The 24,831-nt window shown below is 46.4% G+C and overlaps 1 protein-coding gene across 1 annotated transcript in view; it reads right to left on the bottom strand.

Annotated features, from left to right (window-relative positions):
- Positions 1-24,356, bottom strand: part of cds2 (CDP-diacylglycerol synthase (phosphatidate cytidylyltransferase) 2) — a 35,795-nt gene extending 11,439 nt beyond the window's left edge. Inside the window, exons 1-7 of the mRNA XM_068001042.1 lie at positions 24,127-24,356; positions 8,948-9,069; positions 7,574-7,670; positions 5,170-5,267; positions 3,399-3,538; positions 1,235-1,293; positions 551-633 (exon numbers count right to left, since the gene is read on the bottom strand). Of these exons, the coding sequence (XP_067857143.1) occupies positions 551-633; positions 1,235-1,293; positions 3,399-3,538; positions 5,170-5,267; positions 7,574-7,670; positions 8,948-9,069; positions 24,127-24,186 (659 nt within the window). The 5' untranslated portion in view covers positions 24,187-24,356. The remainder of the gene's footprint in view (positions 1-550; positions 634-1,234; positions 1,294-3,398; positions 3,539-5,169; positions 5,268-7,573; positions 7,671-8,947; positions 9,070-24,126) is intronic.
- Positions 24,357-24,831: the final 475 nt, after the last annotated feature.

Raw genomic sequence — 24,831 nt, 5'->3', positions numbered from 1 at the left:
TATGTCCCCACATCCTAGTATTTAAGAATAGGAGACCTCCAAACACAGTTACAAATGTCTTGGCAGCCAGATGCAATAATCCAGCCACTAACCTGTAAATCCTGCATGGTCCCTTTAAATAGCGCTGGTAATGGTCCTCGAGGCACTTTCATATGGTTGTGGTTATGACTGAGCGTTGAGTTGAGCATTAAGTGCCAAATGGTGTCCATCACTTTAAATCAGCGTTGCACACTGATTCTATCCATTTTCTCCTTACCTTACGCTTCCGGCTTTCGGTATTTGCACATGTGCTACTACCTATACCAAGATGCGTCCGGCGCACGTCACGCTGGATATGTGCGTGCGCAGCCAAGATGCCAATTTGGATATTCGAGAGGCCATGTAGCGCCGAGACTGCGGGCACTACACGGCCCAATTTAGCGCCCAAAGAAATCCTGTGATGGGGAGAGGGTGAACTTGAGAGAAGAGCGAGCAAAAGAAAATGCACCAACTGTTAAAAGCACAGACAATTATACGTGCAATTTAAACAATGAGGGAGAAAGTCACATACCAAATCATTCCATCAAAAAGATTGTGGATGATGAGATGAGACTGAGTAACTACGATCAGCAATGTCACATGGGTCCAGCCGAACTGTGAAGGAACAAAGGACAGCAGATAAATCTCTGGGGAGGATTGTAACATCAGAGCAGGTTACAAACATTTGAAACCAACAGAAATTTAAACAACTGAGAATTCAACTGGTCATGAATTGGGATTCCATTGGTACAGCACAGCATTCTGCACAAAGCTGCTACAGGCATGGGGATTGAACCCTGGCAGGGCTGATCAGCCTTTCATCCTTAGGGAGCTGTATGGACAGGGCAGCTGTGCCTGTCTTCCGACACTGTTGGCTGGTTGGCACGGAGACTGAGATCAGCAACACACACCCAATAAGCATTTCATACGTAATAGAGGTGATCACTCTCTCTCGTTCTGCCCCATCCTATTACCTCAGCAGTACAAAATCCAACAGGGTGAGACAGATCGGGTTCTCCCCTGCCCCCCACAGAACTCCAGTGCTCCCAGTATGCTCCAGCTTAAGGCTCATCCAAGATGCTGATCAAACCCATCCCAGGATGGTAGATCTGACAGATTGGGATGATGGGCAACACAGAGCCAGGAATCTATGCCTGTGCCAGTTGAAAAGCGGATGCACATTACGTTTTATTCTGACTTTCAGTGGGTTACTTACCATGTAGAACTGCAGTCGGTAGTGCTTCTTTACCAGGCTCAGGACAAACATGCAGAATCCTCGGAACAAAACGGAGGGCAAAGTCATTATTGAGTCTCTTTAACTGGACCTGCTGAAATTAATTGAGTCCCATTCAAATAAATGGGGAAGACTGGTTCTTACGGTGGTTGTCCCTCTGACACATATTTCCCCAATGGTTCAGTTGGTAATTACACTACCCTGTGTGGAGCTGCTCCGCACAGGCCAGGAAGATCCTTGGTCTGTGCTGAGTTAGCTGACCTCTGTTGAGACAGCAATTGGGGAGGTACAGTTATGTTCAGCACTGCTGCACGGGGGAGGGGGAATGAAACATTGCAAAGAATCTACAGCACAGAAACGTTTATGCTCCACATGAGCCTCCTCCCACTCCTCTTCATCTAACCCTATCAGCGTAACCCTCTATTCTTTTCTCCCTCGTGTGTTTCCCCTTAAATGCATCCATGCTATTCTTCCCAACTACTCCTTGTGGTAGCGAGTTCCACATTCTGACCACTCTCTCTGTAAAGAAGTTCCTCCTGAATTCCCTATTGGATTTCTTGGTGACAATCTAACAAAATCAGCCAGGGTTCCCACTCCCGATTACTACCCACAACTCACGCTGAAAGTGGGGAGCAGGATCAGGCTTGGGTGCGATTCCCTCTATGGTCAACCAGCCAGCCAACACGCTCTGGCTCACACTTGAAGAGTGGCCACTTGGGTGGGGTAGCAGAAAGCAGCTGGTGCCTGTGGAACACTAACCCAACAAGGGGCAACAGCTTTAGGAGAGGTGAGGAGAAAAGATCAACTTTGAAGACAAGGCCTCTTCACATCTGGGGCTGGCCAGATTGATTGCAATGGTCTTGTGCAACCCTGGACAATCCTGTGTTCCTCACTGTGAAAATGCACAACAATCATCTCACTTTAAATTCAGATTCATTTTGCCACTTTTCCTGGAAATTAAACCTCACGTGTTTAGGTAAAAAGTCCGTGTTGTGTTCTTCTGTCCCCTTCGCTGTTAATCTGTCCCATCACACAGAGATAAGATGCAACTGAGTGAAATGGCAGTAATCTGATTCAAGAGTTGAGATGATCTCAAACCACAGTGTGCAACCAGAGCAGTTTCTGGACATTATCTGTGGCCCGAGATAAGATTAGCTTTGGATTATACGTCAGCATTTTCTCCAACAGCATCACTTCACCCAAGCTTTTCGATATGTTGCGGTACAAAATAAACCCATTTAATATATTTCTACTGAGATGTAGCTCCAGTAAAAACACATGCACATCACTACCAGACACTGATTTCTCCGGTTAGAACTATCCGTCACCAATTCAACAATCTAACTATTTGAGAGCAAGGACAAAAAGACATGTTGGAAATCTGAAATGAAAACATTTTGGAGAAACACAGCAGGTCAGTCAGCATCTGAAAGAGAGATTAATGTGACAAGCGGAGACCCTACATCAAAACTAGCAGTCAGGCTAGACAAGTCTCTTTAAAAGACTACAAAGGGGTTGTCCTGTCCATGTGCTTCTCCCAGGTCTGACTAAGCATCTCCATTGGAAATGTTATCCTGTCTTTTTCCCTTTCAGATGCAAGTGACGTTAATCACGGGCAGCCTGGGCTCTGCAGTACAATTATGATGCTTAGTGCCAATACCTTTAAAGCCATTGCTTAAGTACTTCCTGTGAGAAAGATGTCTAAAACGGTAAATACAGATTAACTGCAGTCCGCAAATAATTGTTGCTTGTGAATTGCAACCTCAATGGCGGCTTTCTCCCTTTTTAAAAATAAAAACATTGTCCTGCAGCTAATAAAATGTGACGTCAGGTGTGTGACACAGGCTATATGAAGGCTAATCACACAACGCCTTGTGTACAGTGTGCACTTCCTGTAAGCGTCACATTTATTTTCTGTCATACTTCAGCATATTCTCTGACTCAATGCGAGTAATATATATTTGACAGCTCAAGAAAAGTTAATAAAAATGTTTTCCACCAATTCCTGTGCACCCAATAAGACAAAATGACAAGTGTTGCTTATTGTTTGGTGAGTTGTTCTCAGTTTGCTGCGGGATGAAGAGGTCTGTCCAGTGTTACTTTAACAGATTTCTCCAAGCTGATTGGGACAAACAAGCAGCAGTACCTGCCAGGTAAAGAGCAAAGGAAATGAAGCGATGGTATTTGCTCAGGATCCGCAGGGGCTCCTCTCTCTGAACCAGAGCGAAAAACGTGTCCGTTACTGTCTCCCCATAGAAGAAGTAATTAGCGCACAGCAAGAAATACCTTAAAGAGAAAAACAATTGAAAATTAATCTCAAAACTCTTCTAGTAGAAAAAAGGTCAAATAATTAAACCCCTTGGGGACATCACATGGCTTTAGTGATCAACCAAGAAATTCCGTGTGAGGAGCCATGGAGTCAAGTGACCCTAACCTCCCTATATAGCCTTGGTTGCCTGCTCAAAAATGGTATTCAGAGCAAATGACGAGGAAACCAACACAATGAGGAGCAGCACATGGGGCTATTTAAATAATAATAAGACAAGGACACCAAGTCTGCACTACCACTCAAAATAAAATGCCCTCACTGGGTACTTCTATGTTCCTGTAAATAACAAAGCCAACATCAATGCCAGTTATTAACAAATGTAAGGAATCTTACAACACCGGGTTATAGTCCAACAGTTTTATTTGAAAATCACAAGCTTTTGGAGGCTTCCTCCTTCGTCAGGTGAGTGCCTCCGAAAGCTTGTGATTTTCAAATAAAACTGTTGGACTATAATCTGGTGTTGTAAGATTCCTTACATTTGTCCACCCCAGTCCATCACTGGCATCTCCACATCATAGTTATTAACAAGTTCACACTGGAATTGAATGGGCAACAGCAGCTGAATGCTCTGACTGGGCTTGCTCATTGTAAATTCAATCCCAGGCCTGTCCTGGAGACCAGAGCATTATCAGACCAAGACTTTCGACTCAAGTTAAAATCTATTGGAACCTGAGCGTTTACAGTAGCTTCAACTTATTACTTAGTTAGCTTTTCAATAGTGAGAATTTGTCAGTTTTTGGAGAGAGTGCAATGGCTGCCTTTTGTGTTTGTTGGGGAATGGGATTCTAGTCGTGGCTAACCACGTGATTGACTGCTGCTAGCCATGTAGTATTATCAATCAGAAAGCAAGTTAGAATATTACATTCAAATGTTCATATATTCAGACAGACACAAATACATTTATTAAATAGAAATTTTTGCCAGTTGTCTGAAGTGAATATGAATGCTGTCTTTGATATTTACATTACAAGGGCCAATAGAACATCTCAAGACAGCATCGTGGAGAGTGTTTTAACTAGGATGGGGCAGCAATATTTTTTATTTAAAAAAAAAGGCATGAAGCAGTCCTGCAATCCTCAGCACAGCACGTTCCCTAGTTCACCCATGCAATTGGGGATGATGGGGGGTTGCCGGTGGTGGTACCAAGCAGCAGGAAAGGGAGAACTCAGCCAGGGTTCCTGATCTGTATCATTATCCAGTGACTTCTGATGGAACGTGTGCATGTGTAGATATTGGGAGAGGTCAGAATGGAGTAATAGTTGTGATGCCCCCTCCCCCTGCCGACTAACTTGCCACTGCTTACTCTCTCGGTACACACTTGGCTGGGAGGAGGGTGCATTTTGGCTGAGGTACCAGTGAAATTGGACCTCAGCATGAGTCAGCCGCCTCAGGAGCACTGGAGACAAAATTGGAAAGTAAAATAGAGTCGCACCCTCAATAAAAAGAAAATAAAGCCTTTGGCTGTTTCGATGCAACGAATGAATGCATCTAAATTTTAATTTCTCTTAGCGCTAAGGGCTTAATTTTACAGTGTTTTTAACTGTGCCTTTGTTCCTACGTTTGTGCCAAATGTCTGTCACGTGCTCACCAGCTAAGAGTCCGGAACCACGGCAGATGGTAAGAGTGATAAACGTTGTATCCAATGAGAATGATCTCGTGAAAGCATTTGATCTGTACACAGAGAACCTAAAGAATTAAAAGAAATATACAAACTGATGATCTGTGCTTTTTGTTCAGAGTATGTTCAAGCCCGAGTGTCACACTCGACAATGGGCTGCACATTTTTAGTCGTGTTGAGTGAGAAAATTCAATGCACTTCTCTAAAAACTCGTCAATATTTCATATGGCATTACAAGATATCTAGAGATTTATTATCTAGAGGGAAGTACTTTGGTTCCAAGTATATTATGAAGGCTTCACATAACATTCCAGACCACAAACTTCCAGCGTCCTTGAAACATGTTGTATTTGTGTTCTCGATACAAACGTGGAGTTCTGGGACAATTTTTATTCCAAGTTATAGAGCACACTGAACTCTGAATTGAAACTCTGAACTATTTTTGTTAGGCAAGGGTCTTAAGGGCTACGGAACCAAGGTGGATAGATGGAGTTAAGATACAGATCAGTCATGATCTAACTGAACGGCGGAACAGGCTTGAGGGGCTGAACGGCCTGTTCCTGTTGCTATGTTCCTAAACCAAGTGCTGTTGTAATATATGACGTAGCATCCGCACGGAAATTACACTGTTATTATAATGCTAAAACTTAATGCATTCAGATCATATTCCTCTGTCTGCTACTTTCATGGAGACAGTCACCCATTTAAAATACATGGGTTAATGCCTGCCTGCCTTCAACTGTGCACAAAGCAATTTGTTTTGAACATCATCAACTCTTTGTAAGCTAAAAATTGCACAATGCAATTCCCAGCTTATTGAATTTTATTTCTTGCATCTTACAATCAACCAACACTCTTGTCGATATTTAAAGCTCCAAGTACACACGGACACATCAAACTCCAAGAACAAAGCTCAACTACAACCCTCAGTGTGTCATGGTCTCTTTTACTTTGTCTTCTTTTATGACACAGCTACTCTGTTAGAAAAGTATGTGTTTATTTTCTGATCCTGTTCCGATGTATTGCTAACTGATGTCAGTATGACTTCCATGTTTACTGTTTGTCCTTATGTCACCAGACAGGATTTTTTAAAAATCAAATTAAGTATTGCACCAGGACTCAGAGATTGTATTGCTGATGAAAATACACATTTGCAGAACTCCAGTATGATGTAATTATTCTTTTTACTGGGTGACACCATTGTGAAGGTATTTTGCAATAGATGTTTACAGGATCATACTACTTCTGTGTGTATGTTCACTCCTCTGATGTCCTTTTCTAATTTACCCTAAGGTATCACTTTCAACTTCAGGAATGAGATCACAAACTTGCTAGCTCCCCTACAACCTAGCAGCAAAGCCCCCTTTCAACAGTGTAACACTAAGCCATACAAACCAGCTAGGCCTGAGTTTAATCACTGGCCTGTGCTGAGTTTGTTGACTTCAGTTGGGGCATCGATTCATGTGCTACAATCACACTCAGTGAATCTGGGCTGGGGAGGGCCAAAATCAGTCAAGATTCCTGCTCCTGGTCGCTATTCACTGAGTCACGATTGAAAGTGCGTGTGCGTGTGTGTGCGCGCGCATACATACATCAGGTGAGAACAGCATTGAGTTCCAATGTGATGCTTCCCACAGTCAAAGCCTGACTGTGTAAGGAATGGTCAAGGTGACAGCCGTGGTTCAGTGGGTCACACACTCACCTCTGAGTCAGAAGGTTTTGGGTTCAAGTCCCACTCCAGAGACTTGACCACATAATCTAGCTGACCAGTGCAGTACTGAGGGAGTGCTGCACTGTCGGAGGTGCCGTCTTCCAGATGAGACATTAAACTGAGACCCCGTCTACCCTCTCAGGTGGACACAAAAGATCCCAATTTAAAGAAGACCAGGGGAATTCTCCCAGTGTCCTGGTCAATATTTTTCCCATAACCAACACCTACAAACAGATTATCTGGTCATTTATCTCATTGCTGTTTGTGGGAGTTTGCTGTGTGCAAATTGGTTGCTGCGTTTCCTACATTACAACAGTGACTACACTTTGAAAGTATTTCTTGGCTGTAAAGCGTGGGACGTCCTAGGTCATGAAAGGCGCTATATAAATGCAAGTTCTTTCTTTCTTTCGGGTGAGGTACTGAATGGCAAATGACATGCAAGGAACCAAACTCCAGTATAAGTCAGCGCCTTAGGGAGAGGAAGGGAGACAAGTGGAATAAAAAGCACTTCCTGTACATGTGGGTGCACAAGAGCTTGAACTTGGCTTGCTGCTAAACAAATTCACAGAAATCAGTTTTACTTGGGAACCCTAGAGAACAGGTGCACAGACCAAATGTACATGGAGCAGGGCGAGCAATGAAAAGAGCAACTCTGTAACCTACAATCATCATTAGAACCATGGGTCCCAGGTAGATAATGAAGAAAAAGAAAGTGATCATGGCCAGAGTCAGGATCCCTCGCACCCACCAGTTCTTCCATCTGTCAAAGGAAAGATAAAACAGCTTTACAATTCCAGCACTGAGAATTAAATCCAAATCACAAATGGGGTTAGTCAATCCATTTCTGCACCTCGATCTCCCCGCGATTCCCCGATAAGCGTCAGCTTGGCTCAGTAGTTGCATTCTCCCCTCTTAAGTCACAAGCATGTGGGTTTAAGACCCTCCCCACCCCACCTCCAAAGACTTAACCCCATAGTCCAGGCCGACACTTCAAGTGCAGTACTGAGGGAGTGCTGCACTGTCAGAGATGCCGTTTTTTGAATGAACCGTTAAACCAAGTTAGCTCTCAGGTGGACTGAGAAGATCCCACGGCATCAGAAGACCAGGAGAGTTCTCCCAATGTCCTGAGATGTAAACCAGACATGGGGGAGGGGGGGTTGGTGGGTCATGAGAGGTGAGTTTGAAATTCCACTTGCAAAGTTCACATCAAATTCCTCTTTGTGCTATTTTAATGAAATTGTTAACCCTATTTATTTTTATTTAAAAAATACACACAGGAATGTGATGTGAACTTGTTATTAACCAGTGCCTGAGGAATTTCATCCCCAAAAATCTGTTCTTTTTAAATAAAAGTCTGCTACTCCCATCTGTCCTCCATCTGTGGAGCTGTTTGTTATTGGTGTTACACAATATTTACAGCACTGAAACAGGCCATTCGGCCCAAAAGGTCCATGCTGGTAAAGTTACTGATGAATTTTTAGTATCAGCAAAGTAAACTACCGAACTCACTCTGTGATCACACCCTCACTGCCCCTTCTATAGCGCCACCTGCTCAGTTTGGATTTGCCAAAAGGTGGCAAGCCCAAAGACTGCAGAACTCCCCCCACCCCCGCAATCAGCCAGCAGGGGGTGGAACCCCAGAGAGGTCCCACCCGTTCATCGAGTGTTGCTGTAATACAGGCTGCAAGACACCGCGACTGTACATTAAAAAGGAGAAATTTGCAGGGCTATGGGGAAAAGAGTGGTGGAGTGAGACTAATTGGATAGCTCTTTCAAAGAGCTGGCACAGGCACGATGGGCCAAATGGCCTCCTTCTGTGCTGTATATGATTTCTGAAAACTTTTAAAATATTTGTTCGCTCCTCATACCTCGATGCGAGATGAGGGTGATTGGCTTGACGACATATTGTCCCCAGGTGTTCTGCGCAAATTCCAGTCAAAGGGACTAACTGCAGTGTACTGCCATGCACTGCACAAGTTGGGTGAAAACTCCCATGGAGCCAGACCGTAAAGAGTTTTCATTGTTGAAATACTACACCTTGAAGACAGGCCCGACAGAGCCTTGTTCAGCACCTCTGGAGTGTTATCAACGGAAGGAGGAATGTCCACACTCCCCGACTCCACTTTCACCTCACTTCCAGAGGTCGTCGAGTCGGATTCCTGTGCAATATATACAAACAAAAAACCAAGGTCGGTTAGTGGAAAATCAACTGTATCTCTGTACCACACACCTTCCACAATCAAAAGTGCAGCTCGCCCACTCCTAGACCGCTACTAATGCTGCTTTGAAACCAGGTGTCAGCGGGTGAAGGAAAGGTTTGAAAAACACCCGGCGCGAGTGGGAATTCAGAGACATGTGGAAACTGGGTACAAAGCCCACCTCCATCCAATCTGAAGACTCTACGTTTCTCCATTTGTTGCACACCATGATCTGATCCAAGGCTAGATATTTACTACAGGGATTGACTGGAAGTATCTGGGAAGAGGATCCTGGACACCAGGGCACTGGCCCGTGGGCAAAACAATGCTTTGAGCTGACCCTGCGCAGTCGTGTCCAGACATCCAAAGGGAAAACAGATAATAGATTTACTCTGGGCAGCAGTTGGAGACAGCTTCATTTTATGCTCTTGAATGGCTCGCAGGCTTTGATGTCATCCTTTCCACCACTTCAGTGGCTGCAAACAGTCTTAAAGACACAAGACGGCTAAGCTTCAGTACTTAAAGCCACATAAACACAAGACTTAAATAGGCACCACACGTTAGTTGTGCCTCGGTGCTGTTCTAGACCATCAATGAGCAGTAAATTCCCAAATTCACACTGACTACAGCTGCATCGTAGTAATCAACTCATTTATTTGGGGTGATGTCACAGGGGCAAAGCCCTGAAGTGTATCTAGATATATCAAGGGAATGTGGTAAAATGAATGTATTTTATTTTTAAACATTTGAACTTGAAGTTACCTCAGCTAACAGTGCCTGCGAGCGTGAAGGGAGGATAGATGACTGACATTTGTGGTTTGACAGTGTGGGGGACATAGATCAGAAGGTAGTTTTGGCTGAGATGGAAAGTAAAGAAATGGGCTAGCTTATCAACAGCTTCACTCTGTTTCCATCACCCCTTGGCTTCTATGTTTAGCTCTCCCATTTCCAGTCGGAAGATTACCTTTCCTTCCTGAGCTATCTTGCTCAATCTGATACTTTGCGTCTGACTGCAGCTCTTCCTTTCTGTACTGGTTAGACCCTTGCTAACATCTAATACAATTCACTGACTTGTTTTAGGCAGAGCACTGACTTAACTGGTGACATTGTCATTGATAAGATGAGAAAGGGATTCAGATCGTGTGTGTGTGTGTGTGTGTGTGTGTGTGTGTGTGTGTATGTGTCAACAGCCTCTTTGACCATTGTAGGCTGTATCACAGCTGAGCCCTGTCCTCTCCTTGCCCCACGTTTACACCACAACACTCTCTAGCAGGAGTCACTGGATAGCGATCAGAAGTGGGACACAGAGTCCCAAGATCAGCCAACTCATGCACAGCCCAAAGATCTTCCTGATCTCTCAGGGACAATACCTCACTGAGTATCATTCTACATTGTACTCCAAGCAATACAAGTGTTTTGAAGTTTGTTACAAGGCAGTAAAACCTCTGGTCATCTTAATGTCTTTGACCTCTCAGTGCATTGCAACTATACCAAATACCAGTTATCAGTTACAGGACTGACACAAAGCTGAAAGATTCCTAAATAAATTAAAGGTCACAGGAATGCAGGGTAGAGCATGAGACTGACGTTAATTCCGTTTCTTTCTCCACAGATGCTGCCTGACTTACTGAGCTTCTCCAGCATTTTCTGTTTTTATTTCAGATTTCCAGCATCTGCAGTATTTTGCTTTTCAGACTGGAGAAGAAGTTGCCTAAAAAAAGAAACACCTCGGAGGTGCAACGTCAGCCTAGAGTGGAGAGGTCAGTGCTTTGATACCTCTTTCTACTTTTGCATTAATGATCTGGATCCCAGCTCTGTCTTCCTGTTGCCCCTGATGGAACTTGGCTTCCCACCCAAGCAAACTTGACTCTGTCCTCCACATTCCAGCTTCGGATCACAAACACCTGATTTTAAAAAGTGTTTCTTGTTACACAAGTGACGTGGCACACTATGTGGGCTGGGTGACATCCTGCCTCACTGTGTATTGCTGACAGTGACACATCTGCATCACTAATCACAAGGGGGCTCAAGTGTACAGTTATTGTTTTAAAGTTGAGGAAGGATACTAGGCTCAAAATTACTCCTGGTGATAATTGCAGAGAGGCACTGAATGTGTTCAGAATAACATCCCTCTTCTATTTTAAGATGAGTTAACCTGTGTAAACGAGCTCAAGCCTCCAGTTGAAATAGCAGACAGATGAATGTCACACAAACACATTATGTGTTAATCTGCTAACAGGAATTGAGCCGATCGTTTCTGTTGCTGTTAATCATTAGATCCCCTTCGATTTACTTGCATCTGTACTGTGCAATATGGAGAGACAGGCCAATATAATAGCTTCCAATCTATTGCTGACACAGACTGGTCACTCAGTTAGACTCCCCCCACCTTCAGTTGTCTCCCCTCTTTTGAAGGTTTATGCCCTTCCACCCTGCCGTACCTTGTCCAAGCAGCTATTCAAGTGTGAGCCTTGAGAATCCTGACAGGCTATTCGATAGTGGTGGGCGTGGTCCCAATCCTGCCCTCATCCAATACACACACACACACACGCACGCACACAATTTCCAGCTGAGAACACTGACGACAGATAACTGCAGCTGGGAGAGACAAAACTCCCAATTCTCGATTCCAAGCAATGTCTGAACACAACTCCCCGGGTGAAACTGTGACATTCTAATCCCATTGCATCAGCCAGTCCCAAAGAAAGAGAACTGTACTTCCGTCTGTGGGAGATAAATTGTACAATAGTCGGACTTACCAACAATGAAAACCAGAGGGTATCATTTGTTTACCAGTAAATCACTAAAATATTAGCATATTAGTCGCTTCCTTCGAGATGTTAATTCAAGTGACAGTGAAATTATTGTCTGGGAGGATACTTGAGCTCAGACTCTCCATGAAAGGTCATTGCAAAATATAATTGTGAAATTCCACTGACTGTGCAATCTCTTTACTGTTAGTTATTGTTAAGAAGGATTAACAACCCTATTTATATAACACTGTTCAAGATATCTTTTAGACATAAATGGAAGTGTCCAGCAGAGCTCCATCATGTAAGTGGACAAGTAACATACAATGTACAGCACTGAAACAGGCCATTCGGCCCAGCTGGTTCATGCTGGTGTTAATGCTCCACATAAGCCTTCTCACACCCTACTTCATCGAACCCAATCAACATATCCTTCGATTCCTCTCTCCCTTGTGTGTTTATCTAGCTTCCCCTTAAATGCATCTCTGCTATTCCACAATCTAACCACTCTCTGGGTAAAGAAGTTTCTCCTGAATTCCCCATTGAATTTATTAGTGATTATCTTATATTTATGGCCCCTAGTTCTAGTCTCCTCCGCAAGTGGAAAAATCTTCCCTATGACTACCCGATCAAACCCTTTCATAATCTTAAAGACCTCTATCAGGTCACCCCTCAGTCTTCTCTTTTCGTGAGAAAAGAGCTCCAGCCTGTTCAATCTTTCCTGATAGGTATAACCTCTCAGTTCTGGTATCATCCTCGTAAATCTTTTTTGCACCTTTTCCATTGCCTCAATATCCTTTTTATAATATGGAGACCAGAACTGTTCACAGTACTCCAAGTGTGGTCTAACTAAAGTTCTATACGAGTTTAACATAACTTCTTCACTTTTCAATTCTATCCCTCTAGAAATGAACCCCAGTGTTTGGATTGCTTTTTTGATGGCCTTATTAACCTGCATTGCTACTTTGTGATTTGTGTATCTGTACCCCCAGTAATGGAGTCACTGTAAATCAGTAAACCTTCCATTATCTTTATACTGTATATAATTACTTCATACTCGGACTCCATTTCTGGTTTATCGCCCCTCTCTGATTTTCAATTTACTCCACCCTCCCCCCCGCCCCGACCCCACTTGTCGGGTCATGATACCACAGGCAGTAGTCACCTTTCACGACCTTACTTGGCCATCAGTTGTTTGTCCATCAGCTGTTTGACTGTACAGTGCATCACAGCCAAGGTCAATTCAGTCCTCAGCCACCTGTGCAGTGATTGCTGGATAGAGATCTAGTGCAGCAACCCCAGCCAATTGTCCGCTCCCTAACCCATAGATGTGCAGCCGCATGTAACACCCCCAACTACTGCTATGGCTAAGACCAGTTAACTCAGCACAGATTGAATCAGGGACCTGATGACACACTTTGGTGCAGTACTGTTGAAGATGCTGTCCTTCACATGAGGCATTAAAGCCAAGTCTGCCTGCCTGTTCCAGTGGTTCAGGTTGACATTAAAGATCCCACAGTATTATTCGAAGAATAGCAGGGAGCTGGTATCCTGGCCAACATTCCTTCCTTACCCAACAAAGCCAAACAAAGATTAACTGCTCATTCTGTTCATGGATACTTGTAAGACATTGCTGTGTACAAAATAGCCCACATGTGCCAAAATAACAACAGTATCGGCACTTCAAAGTAATTCATTCTCTTTGAAAGACTTTGGGATGGTTTGGAGAGACACGATAAGGCCTTCAAGTTCTTCCTTTTGCTTCTCATGGTCTGTCATGGCTTACAGACCATATTAAGTCACCATATTTCTTTCTATTATGCTGCTGTGGGTGATCCTGGAAGCAGCACTGAGGCACCTCACTTCTTCAATCCATTCAAGACATCAGGGAAAGTTAGCAATGACGCCAACCACCTGTAAGCTAGTTTATTAGTTAAGTCACTGAAATGCAAGTCTGAAAGAGCTGCCTTGTGAAGAGAGGAACATGTGGTGGCTGCAATGGGCCGAGAACTTTAAACAGCCCTCCCTCAGCTGATGAATCAGTCCTCCTCCATGTTGAACACCACTTGGAGGAAGCACTGAGGGTAGCAAGGGCACAGAATGTACTCTGGGTGGGGGACTTCAATGTCCATCACCAAGAGTGGCTTGGTAGCACCAGTACTGACCGAGCTGGCCGAGTCCTGAAGGACATAGCTGCTAGACTGGGCCTGCGGCAGGTGGTGAGCGAACCAACTCAAGGGAAAAACTTACTTGACCTCGTCCTCATCAATCTACCTGTCGCAAATGTATCTGTCCATGACAGTATTGGTAGGAGTGACCACTGCACAATCCTCGTGGAGACGAAGTCCCGTCTTCACACTGAGGACACCATCCAATGTGTTGTGTGGCACTACCACCGTGTTAAATGGGATAGATTCAGAACAGATCTAGCAGCTCAAAACTGGGCATCCATGAGGCGCTGTGGGCCATCAGCAGCAGAATTGTATTCCAGCACAATCTGTAACCTCACGGCCTGGCATATTCCTCACTCTACCATTACCAACAAGCCAGGGGATCAACCCTGGTTCAATGAGGAGTGTAGAAGAGCATGCCAGGAGCAGCATCAGGCATACCTAAAAATGAGGTGCCAACCTGGTGAAGCTACAACTCAGGACAACATGCATGTTAAACAGGGGAAGCAACATGCTATAGACAGAGCTAAGCAATTCCACAACCAACGGATCAGATCAAAGCTCTGCAGTCCTGCCACATCCAGTCGTGAATGGTGGTGGACAATTAAACAACTAACGGGAGGAGGAGGCTCTGCAAACATCCCCATCGTCAATGATGGCGGAGTCCAGCACGTGAGTGCAAAAGAGAAGGCTGAAGCGTTTGCAACCATCTTCAGCCAGAAGTGCCGAGTGGATGATCCATCTCGGCCTCCTCCTGATATCCCCACCATCACAGAAGCCAGTCTTCAGCCAATTCCATTCACTCCACGTGATATCAAGAAACAGCTGAGTGCACTGGATACAGCAAAGACGATGGGCCCCGACAACATCTGGGCTGTAGTACTGAAGACTTGTGCTCCAGAACTAGCTGCGCCTCTAGCCAAGCTGTTCCAGTACAGCTACTACACTGGCATCTACCTGACAATGTGGAAAATTGCCCAGGTATGTCCTATCCACAAAAAGCAGGACAAATCCAATCCGGTCCATTACCGCCCCATCAGTCCACTCTCAATCATCAGCAAAGTGATGGAAGGTGTCGTCGACAGTGCTATCAAGCGGCACTTACTTACCAATAACCTGCTCACCGATGCTCCGTTTGGGTTCCGCCAGGACCACTCAGCTCCAGACCTCATTACAGCCTTGGTCCAAATATGGACAAAAGAGCTGAATTCCAGAGGTGAGGTGAGAGTCACTGCCCTTGACATCAAGGCAGCATTTGACCGAGTGTGGCACCAAGGAGCCCTGGTAACATTGAAGTCAATGGGAATCGGGGGAAAACTCTCCAGTGGCTGGAGTCATACCTAGCACAAAGGAAGATGGTAGTGGTTGTTGGAGGCCAATCATCTCAGCCCCAGGACATTGCTGCAGGAGTTCCTCAAGGCAGTGTCCTAGGCCCAACCATCCTCAGCTGCTTCATCAATGACCTTCCCTCCATCATAAGGTCAGAAATGGGGACGTTTGCTGATGATTGCACAGTGTTCAGTTCCATTTGCAACCCCTCAGATAATGAAGCAGTTCGAGCCTGCATGCAGCAAGACCTGGACAACATCCAGGCTTGGGCTGATAAGTGGCAAGTAACATTCGCGCCAGACAAGTGCCAGGCAATGACCATCTCCAACAAGAGAGAGTCTAACCACCTCCCCTTGACATTCAACGGCATTACCATCGCCGAATCCCCCTCCATCAACATCCTGGGGGTCACCATTGACCAGAAACTTAACTGGACCAGCCATATAAATACTGTGGTTACAAGAGCAGGTCAGAGGCTGGGTATTCTGCGGCGAGTGACTCATCTCCTGACTCCCCAAAGCCTTTCCACCATCTACAGGGCACAAGTCAAGAGTGTGATGGAATACTCTCCAATTGCCTCTCAAGAAGCTCAACACCATCCAGGACAAAGCAGCCTGCTTGATTGGCACCCCATCCACCACCCTAAACATTCACTCCCTTCACCACCGCCGCACAGTGGCTGCAGTGTGTACCATCCACAGGATGCGCTGCAGCAACTTGCCAAGGCTTCTTCGACAGCACCTCCCAAACCCGCCACCTCTACCACCTAGGACAAGAGCAGCAGGTACATGGGAACAACACCACCTGCACGTTCCCCTCCAAGTCACACACCATCCTGACATCGAAATATATCACCGTTCCTTCATCGTTGCTGGGTCAAAATCCTGGAACTCCCTTCCTAACAGCACTGTGGGAGAACCTTCACCACACGGACTGCAGCAGTTCAAGGCGGCGGCTCACCACCACCTTCTCAAGGGCAATTTGGGATGGGCAATAAATGCCGGCCTCGCCAGCACCGCCCACATCCCATGAACGAATAATAAAAAAAACTTCCACTGAGGGGTGGGGGCAGGGCCATTAATGTTAAAGATGGTGGCCGGTCCCCCTGAACATGGGACAGAGAGGATTAGAGGAGCCTGCACAACAGTTACATTAGAAATGTAAGAACTGCCACATGGCACTCATAACTCAACCTCACTGGTCACACTTGGGAAATGGGTTTATCTACATCTCCTTTGCAAACATTACGTTGAGTTCAGTCTCTGTTCACCCACTCTCTTTGGTCACCTGCCCTGTTCAATGCATCCTGCATCAATAAGTGATCAGTTTTCAGTGAGTCAATGTTCTTTGGCTTCAACTTTATCTCATTAAGAGGCAGGGCACTGTCTTTACAGGCTCATCTCCATCGACCGCTCTGCCTTTTATCAGCTCGCACCAGGAACTATACCCTTCAGATAATGTCAGATATTGTGCTCTTTGATTGCTATCAAACACTTCAAATTACAACAAGGAGCAGCTTTCTATATTAACTTCTGCAAACATTTCCACAATTTACAAGCTAACATTTTGCACGGTTAATACTGAATTGGGGGTGGTCCAAAAACAAACCTCACTTCTCCTCAGTGTTCTCTGTCTGACCTGGACTGGGTTAAAAAAAATGAGGAACTGTCCTTGCAAGAAGGCCAGTCTCACTGGATATATGTGCTGTGGGAAACCGTTTCACCAAACATCACTTGTCCCAATGAAACTGAGCCTTGTAGCGCGTCCTGGGTGGATAATTATTTTAACCCTGTTGAAACTGTCACTATTCAGCTATTCAAATAAACCGAACGAGACAGTTACCCACCTGGACTTAATACCACGAAAGAGAGAATTTGCTATACTAATTATTCACTTAGCCAAACAGAGGAGCATTCAGATACATGGTTCACGTTTGCAGCAGACAGCAAAGAGGACAGAAGCACGACTACCCAACCCCCAACCTCCACTTTTAAAGGCAGTGGTGAAAATGTAGCGGAACAGTCATTACAGGAATAGGAGTAGGCCATTCAGCCCCTCGAGCCTGTTCTGCTATTCAATTAGATCATGGCTGATCTGTGTGTTAACTCCATCTGCCCGCCTTGGTTCCATATCCCTTAATACCCTTACCTAACAAGACTCGATCATTTTCAGTTTTGAAATTTTCAATTGTCCCCAGTATCTACAGCCTTTTGGGGGATAGAGTTCCAGATTTCCACTACCCTTTGTGTGAAGAAATGCTTCCTGACATCACCCCTGAATGGCCTTGCTCTAGAACGTTGTCTACCTAATACGTTGCATATCGACACAGATCATGGTACATCGGCGAGACCATGCAGACACTGCGACAACGGATGAATGGACACTGCGCAACAATCGCCAGACAGGAGGGTTCCCTCCCAGTCAGGGAACACTTCAGCAGTCAAGGACATTCAGCCTCCGATCTTCGGGTAAGCGTTCTCCAAGGCGGCCTTCGAGACACACGACAACGCAAAATCGTCGAGCAGAAATGGATAGCCAAGTTCCGCACCCATGAGGACGGCCTCAACCGGGATCTTGGGTTCATGTCACGCTACATGTAACCCCACCAGCGAAAAAAAGTTATCTGTTTTTAATACAACTGGTCATTCTCTTTCTTTCTCTGCCTTTCGGGTGTCTCTCTCTCTCTGTCTTTGTGTTCTGACCGATTGTGTATTCAGTAGTCTTATATGTAATGTTTCTCTGTCTGAACACCATTCCACTCCTTTGATTATATCTCTGCCGAGGGTGATAACGGGCAGTTGGAAAGATTATCTGTAATCACCAGGCATTGTTCTCTGACTATATATGCTGTACCTTTATGGAATCCTACACTCACCTGACGAAGGAGGAAAGCTCCGAAAGCTTGTGATTTCAAGTAAAGCTGTTGGACTATAACCTGGTGTTGCAAGACTCCTTACATTTGTCCACCCCAGTCCATCACCGGCATCTCCACATCATGGCTACCATCGACACCACAAACTGCCGGCTCACAGTGGAGAGGATCTCCAAGAAGATCGCGCATATCGACACAGACATCAAGTTTCTACAGAGCTGCAAGAAAGCAGACAAGATCCCGAAAGGACTACAGATCACGAACCCACTCAAGTCGACATACAACTCGGATTACGCTGAGAGACTCTGCCGTCGTACCTCTCGCACAATCCGCAACCATCTCATACACCAACTCTACAGCAGACGCCACAACCTCGAAACTAAGATAGAGTCCATACTCTCAACCTGTACTCAGGACACAGCAGACCAGCTACGAGACACCGCCAAACAGACGAGGCAACGGAACTACGCTGCCCACGTGAAAACCAAGAGCAGGAAGCTTGAGAAACTCGGCATCACCACCAGCATCAACCAAGCCTCCCCCGGTACCACGGTTGCAACCACAGGGAAGTCTATCGTCAATTTGTCCGACCACACCCTTTAACCAGACGAAATCGAAGTTCTCAGCCGAGGGCTCAATTTCTGCCCCACCACCAAAATGGACCCAATCGGTCTCGCGGCGGACACAGAGGAATTCATCAGGAGAATGAGGCTCCGGGAATTCTACCACAAATCCCAAGATTTCAGCAGCGAACCCAATGAGACAATCAACGATCCGGAACAGCAGACAGAGGGATCCGCGGTACAGCAACCGAAGAAGAAAGAGTCAAATTAGACTCCTCCGGAGGGTCGCTGCCCTCAGCTTGACATGTATGCTCAAGCTGTCAGGAGATGCGTCAACGCCAGATTCATCAGGCACACTCAGAAGACAGTCCAGAATGTCACCCGAGCACAACGCAACGCCATCAACGCTCTCAAGACCAACCGCAACATCGTCATCAAACCAGCGGACAAAGGAGGAGCCATCGTCATACAGAACAGAACGAAGTATTACAAAGAAGCATACCGACAACTGGACAACCAGGAACACTACAGACGGTTACCCGCAGATCCGACCAAAGAGCACACCCACCAGCTCAACAAACTGATCAAGACCTTCGATCCAGACCTTCAAAGCATCCCTATGCGCTCTCATCCCATGTACTCCCCGCGTGGGAGACTTCTACTGCCTCCCAAAGATACACAAAGCCAACACACCCGGACGTCCTATCGTATCAGGCAACGGAACCCTGTGTGAGAACCTCTCTGGATACATCGAGGGCATCCTGAAACCCATCTTGCAGGGAACCCCCAGCTTCTGTTGCGACACTACAGACTTCCTACAAAAACTCAGCACCCACGGACCAGTTGAACCAGGAACACTTCTCACCACGATGGACGTCTCGGCACTCTACACCAGTATCCCCCACGATGACGGCATCGCTGCAACAGCCTCAGTACTCAACACCAACAACAGCCAATCTCCAGACGCCATCCTACAACTCATCCGCTTCATCCTGGATCACAATGTCTTCGCCTTCGATAACCAGTTCTTTACCCAAACACACGGAACAGCCATGGGGACCAAATTCGCACCCCAATACGCCAACATTTTCATGCACAAGTTCGAGCACGACTTCTTTACTGCACAGGACCTCCAACCAACACTATACACCAGATACATCGACAACATTTTCTTCCTATGGACCCACGGTGAAGAATCACTGAAGAGACTACACGATAACAATAGCAAGTTCCATCCCACCATCAAACTCACCATAGACTACTCCTCAGAATCGGTTTCATTCTTGGACACACGAATCTCCATCAAAGATGGGCACCTCAGCACCTCACTCTACCGCAAGCCCACGGACAACCTCGCGATGCTCCACTTTTCCAGCTTCCACCCTAACCACATCAAAGAGGCCATCCCCTATGGACAGGCCCTGAGAATACACAGGGTCTGCTCAGACGAGGAGGAACGCGATGGACACCTACAGACGCTGAAAGACACCCTCGTAAGAACGGGATATGACGCTCGACTTGTCGATCGACAGTTCCGACGGGCCACAGCGAAAAGTCGCGTAGACCTCCTCAGAAGACAAACACGGGACACAACCAACAGAGTACCCTTCGTCGTCCAGTACTTCCCCGGAGCGGAGAAACTACGCCATGTTCTTCGCAGCCTTCAACATGTCATCGATGGCGACGAACACCTCGCTAAGGCCATCCCCAGCCTCCACTACTCGCCTTCAAACAGCCACCTAAACTCAAACAGACCATCGCTCGCAGCAAATTACCCAGCTTTCAGGAGAACAGCATCCACGACACCACACAACCCTGCCACGGCAACCTCTGCAAGACATGCCAGATCATCGACACAGATACCACCATCACACGAGAGGACACCACCCACCAGGTACATGGTTCATACTCTTGCGACTCGGCCAATGTTGTCTACCTCATACGTTGCAGGAAAGGATGCCCCAGAGCATGGTACATTGGCGAGACCATGCAGACACTGCGACAACGGATGAATGGACACCGCGCAACAATCGCCAGACAGGAGGGTTCCCTCCCAGTCGGGGAACACTTCAGCAGTCAAGGACATTCAGCCTCCGACCTTCGGGTAAGCGTTCTCCAAGGCGGCCTTCGAGACACACGACAACGCAAAATCGTCGAGCAGAAATGGATGGCCAAGTTCCGCACTCATGAGGACGGCCTCAACCGGGATCTTGGGTTCATGTCACACTACATGTAACCCCACCAGCGAAAAAAAGTTATCTGTTTTTAATACAACTGGTCATTCTCTCTCTTTCTCTGCCTTTCGGGTGTCTCTCTCTCTCTGTCTTTGTGTTCTGACCGGTTGTGTATTCAGTAGCCTTGTATGTAATGTTTCTCTGTCTGAACACCATTCCACTCCTTTGATTATATCTCTGCCGAGGGTTATAACGGGCAGTTGGAAAGATTATCTGTAATTACCAGGCATTGTTCTCTGACTATATATGCTGCACCTTTATGGAATCCTACACTCACCTGACGAAGGAGGAAAGCTCCGAAAGCTTGTGATTTCAAGTAAAGCTGTTGGACTATAACCTGGTGTTGTAAGACTCCCTAATTTTAAGGTTATGCTCCCCCTTGTTCTGGACTCCCCCCACCAGAGGAAATAGTTTCTCTACATCAACCGTACAAAATCCTTTAATCATCTTAAACACCTCAATTGGATCCCCCCTTAATCTTCTATACTCAAGGGAAGAAAAGCCTTGTCTCAGCAACCTGTCCTCATAATTTAACTTATAGCCCTGGTATCATTCTGCCCTTTGGCTTCTTGCCTCATTGGGTACGTTATAGAACAGTTTCATGCTCTTAGGCTGCACTGCTGTCAGAAGCTGTTCCAGTGCGAGGGGTGCAGCAGCAGTGCAGAGAGCAGACACTGTTTGCCTCTTTATTCTCTGAGTCAGTGCTGTCTTGTGCCGGCTCTCCCACAGCTGATCCCTGCTCTGTGGACACTTCTTAGAACAGAGAGCAATGAATTAAAAGTTGAAGAAATATTCCAAACCCCTTGAGTTGGATTTTTTTAAACCCTTCACTTGCAGACAGAATCCCAATCCTCTCTTTCCCCATTTGGGATTTTTTTTAAAAAAGAAAATGTAAAAAGTGGAAAACACTGAAGGAATTCGCCTCAAGATGGAACATCCAAAATTCTTAAAAAGAACTGAAGAAATAATTCTACTTTTAAGATTATATGAAACAAAACATGACTGGAAAATAGGCGATTGGAAACAAAGACCAGGATTGAAATTTGCTAATTGTACGGGAATTAATTATAATAGAATGTTCTCTGTCTCACCCAAAAATAAATTTGGAACATACGTTTTTCTATTTGCTGTTGAAGGTTTTTTTTGAAGTAAATAGAATTAAATACGGTAGCGATTTACCTTTTAAAAATAAACTAATGCAGGCAATGTAATGAGAACAGACAATATAATAATGGATGGACACAAATAAAAGGTGCCGCTGATCATTAACAACCTAAACATTTGGACCAAAAATAACACGGGAGATATTCCTAATACTAAGTCCAGAGATTCAATTCCCTGGGCATGGTGAATAATCGGAAAATCCAGCGGGTTCCTTTTGTACGCTGATGCTCCTATCCGACCAATTTCCCAATATTCGCCGTACCCAGGGGATCCTATGAACCCAGGGCGCAGCCCCAAGAAAATCTCCCCCAACAAGTTCTGAGCCACACAAAGCAGTATACGCATCATCCTAAGTAGTAAGCACACATCATTAAACATTTAAAACACGCACATGTAATTTATTTATAAGTCTAGCACATTTAGTCGCAGATACAAAACTATTTTTTGTTTAATGCTGGGTTTTTCTGACCTGGAGCCAGAAACATACAAGCAGATACAATGAACCTCAGGCAGTTACAAGCAGCTGCATTTAGCTGGATTCACCCATTTAGACCACTCTCTCCACAGGGATGACCTGAGCAGCAGCCTTAAAGGGACAGTCCAGTTTTACATGCAGCTCCATCTTAGCAGCTAAACATCATAACTGTGCTCCAGATCCAAGGCTACTTCTGAGCAAATCATGCTGTGAAAATGGGTCAAGTTAAGTGCCAAAAATCAATTTTTTCCACAGAACATCCTTGAAAAGACATCCTCCTAAGAAATTTCTGTAACACGGACGAAAAAGCTTACTTGACCCAGACTAGTGCGTGTATCCAGAAAAAAACCTACACTTTCCTCATCATAACATTCAACTGTTTCTTAAATAATTCCAAGGGTTTTGCCTCCACCGCCCTACCCAGAGGTCTCTTCCATGTGTTGATCACTCTTTGTCCGAAATCTGCCTTTTGCTGGTCTCAATCTGTGTCCCTCTGTCCTACTATCATGGCTTAGTTTGAAGCAGTGTTCCAGATTTACCGTGCCTACATGTTCACTAGCTTTTATACTTCTACACGCTCACCTGTTAAATGCCACCTTTGCAAGGCTGAAAGGGCCAAGCTTCTTTGGCCTTTCCTCGTGATTCTCTGATACTGCAGATCACCCTCACTCTTCTACACAACTATCTCCAAGGCTTGAATATCTCCCTCAAGTCCCAGTGAGTAACGCCTTACAGGGCTCAACCACATCCAAGGTCCCACAGACACGTCCCATCCAGTGCCCCAGTGTCACCCTGAGTCTGATAGTCAGGTCCCATCAAGTACCATACTCCCACAGTGATATCCTGGGTCCCACAACCACATCCCATCCAGTGCCCCAGTCCCATAACCATATCTTGGATGTCATGGGAAGATCCCGGCATTGGATGGGACGTGACTGTCGGAGCCAGGGTGCGTCTGTGGGACGTGGGCGCGGGACGGGACGCGGGATGTGACCGTGGGACCCGGGCTGGGGCGTGGGATGTGACCGTGGGACCCGGGCTGGGGCGTGGGATGTGACCGTGGGACCCGGGCTGGGGCGTGGGATGTGACCCGGGCTCGGGCGTGGGATGTGACCGTGGGACCCGGGCTGGGATGTGGGTTGTTGGACCCGGGCTGGGATGTGGGATGTGACCCGGGCTGGGATGTGGGTTGTTGGACCCGGGCTGGGATGTGGGATGTGCCCGCGGGACCCGGGCTGGGGCGTGCCTGTGGGACTGGTCCGACACTGTCCTGGACCCTGGGCCTGTGCCCCCCCCCCTCCCAGGGTAACTGGGGCAGGGTCACCGATTAGGGGCGGCGGCTGAACTCCTCAACAAATCCCCTTTAACCCGATTTAAAGGGGCACAATGAATTAATTGTGCCGATCTAAAGTCCGGACCCTGTGATCCGTGCTCGAGCCCCGGCTCCCCGCGCCTCTCACCCGCTCGTCCAGCGTATCCTGGGACGTATCGTCGCGGGCCCTGCGCCTCAGATCCGTCATGTCGCTCTCCCTTTCCCCGCCGCTTCACTTCTCGGCTGCTCTGTTGTTTTCCCACGCTGTCCGAGCGCGGCCTGCGCTCTTGATTCCCAGTGACACCAGCTGAGGAGCTCCTGGGACCGGGATGCAATCAAACTCGCAGCCGCTCAGCAACCGCCGCAGCGCCTCACGTCGACCCACAGCCCTCGCGAGACCTCAGCCCCGGGTCCTCCCAGCGCTAGGGGGCGTTGGCCAAAGGTCCTCCCGGCTCCAGGGAACGGTGGAGAGTATTAGTCAAAGGTCCTCCCACCACTAGAGGGCGGAGGAGAGCACTCGCCAAAGGTCCTCCCAGCGCTAGAGGGCGGAGGAGAGCACTCGCCAAAGGTCCTCCCAGCGCTAGGGGGCGGAGGAGAGCATAGTCAGCTTCCCTACACGCATGCGCCCAGTGGTTTGAAGCCTTTTCATGGCATTGGTGCTGTAATTTCTTTTTTCTGTCCCCTGATAGATTATTTCTGTTGCAAATATATTTCACATAAATGTGACATTTATTGTGTTAACTCGATGTTGCCCTCAATATAACATTGCTACATCCTGACAAGCAGCATCACAGAAGCACAACTTCTGGTTGGCTCAGAGAAAGTGTCAGTCACACGGGTCTGGGCAATAATG

The sequence above is a fragment of the Heptranchias perlo genome, chromosome 20 (assembly GCF_035084215.1).
Source record: "Heptranchias perlo isolate sHepPer1 chromosome 20, sHepPer1.hap1, whole genome shotgun sequence".
Taxonomy (NCBI): Eukaryota; Metazoa; Chordata; class Chondrichthyes; order Hexanchiformes; family Hexanchidae; genus Heptranchias; species Heptranchias perlo.
This window is presented reverse-complemented; position numbering and strand designations above follow the sequence as displayed.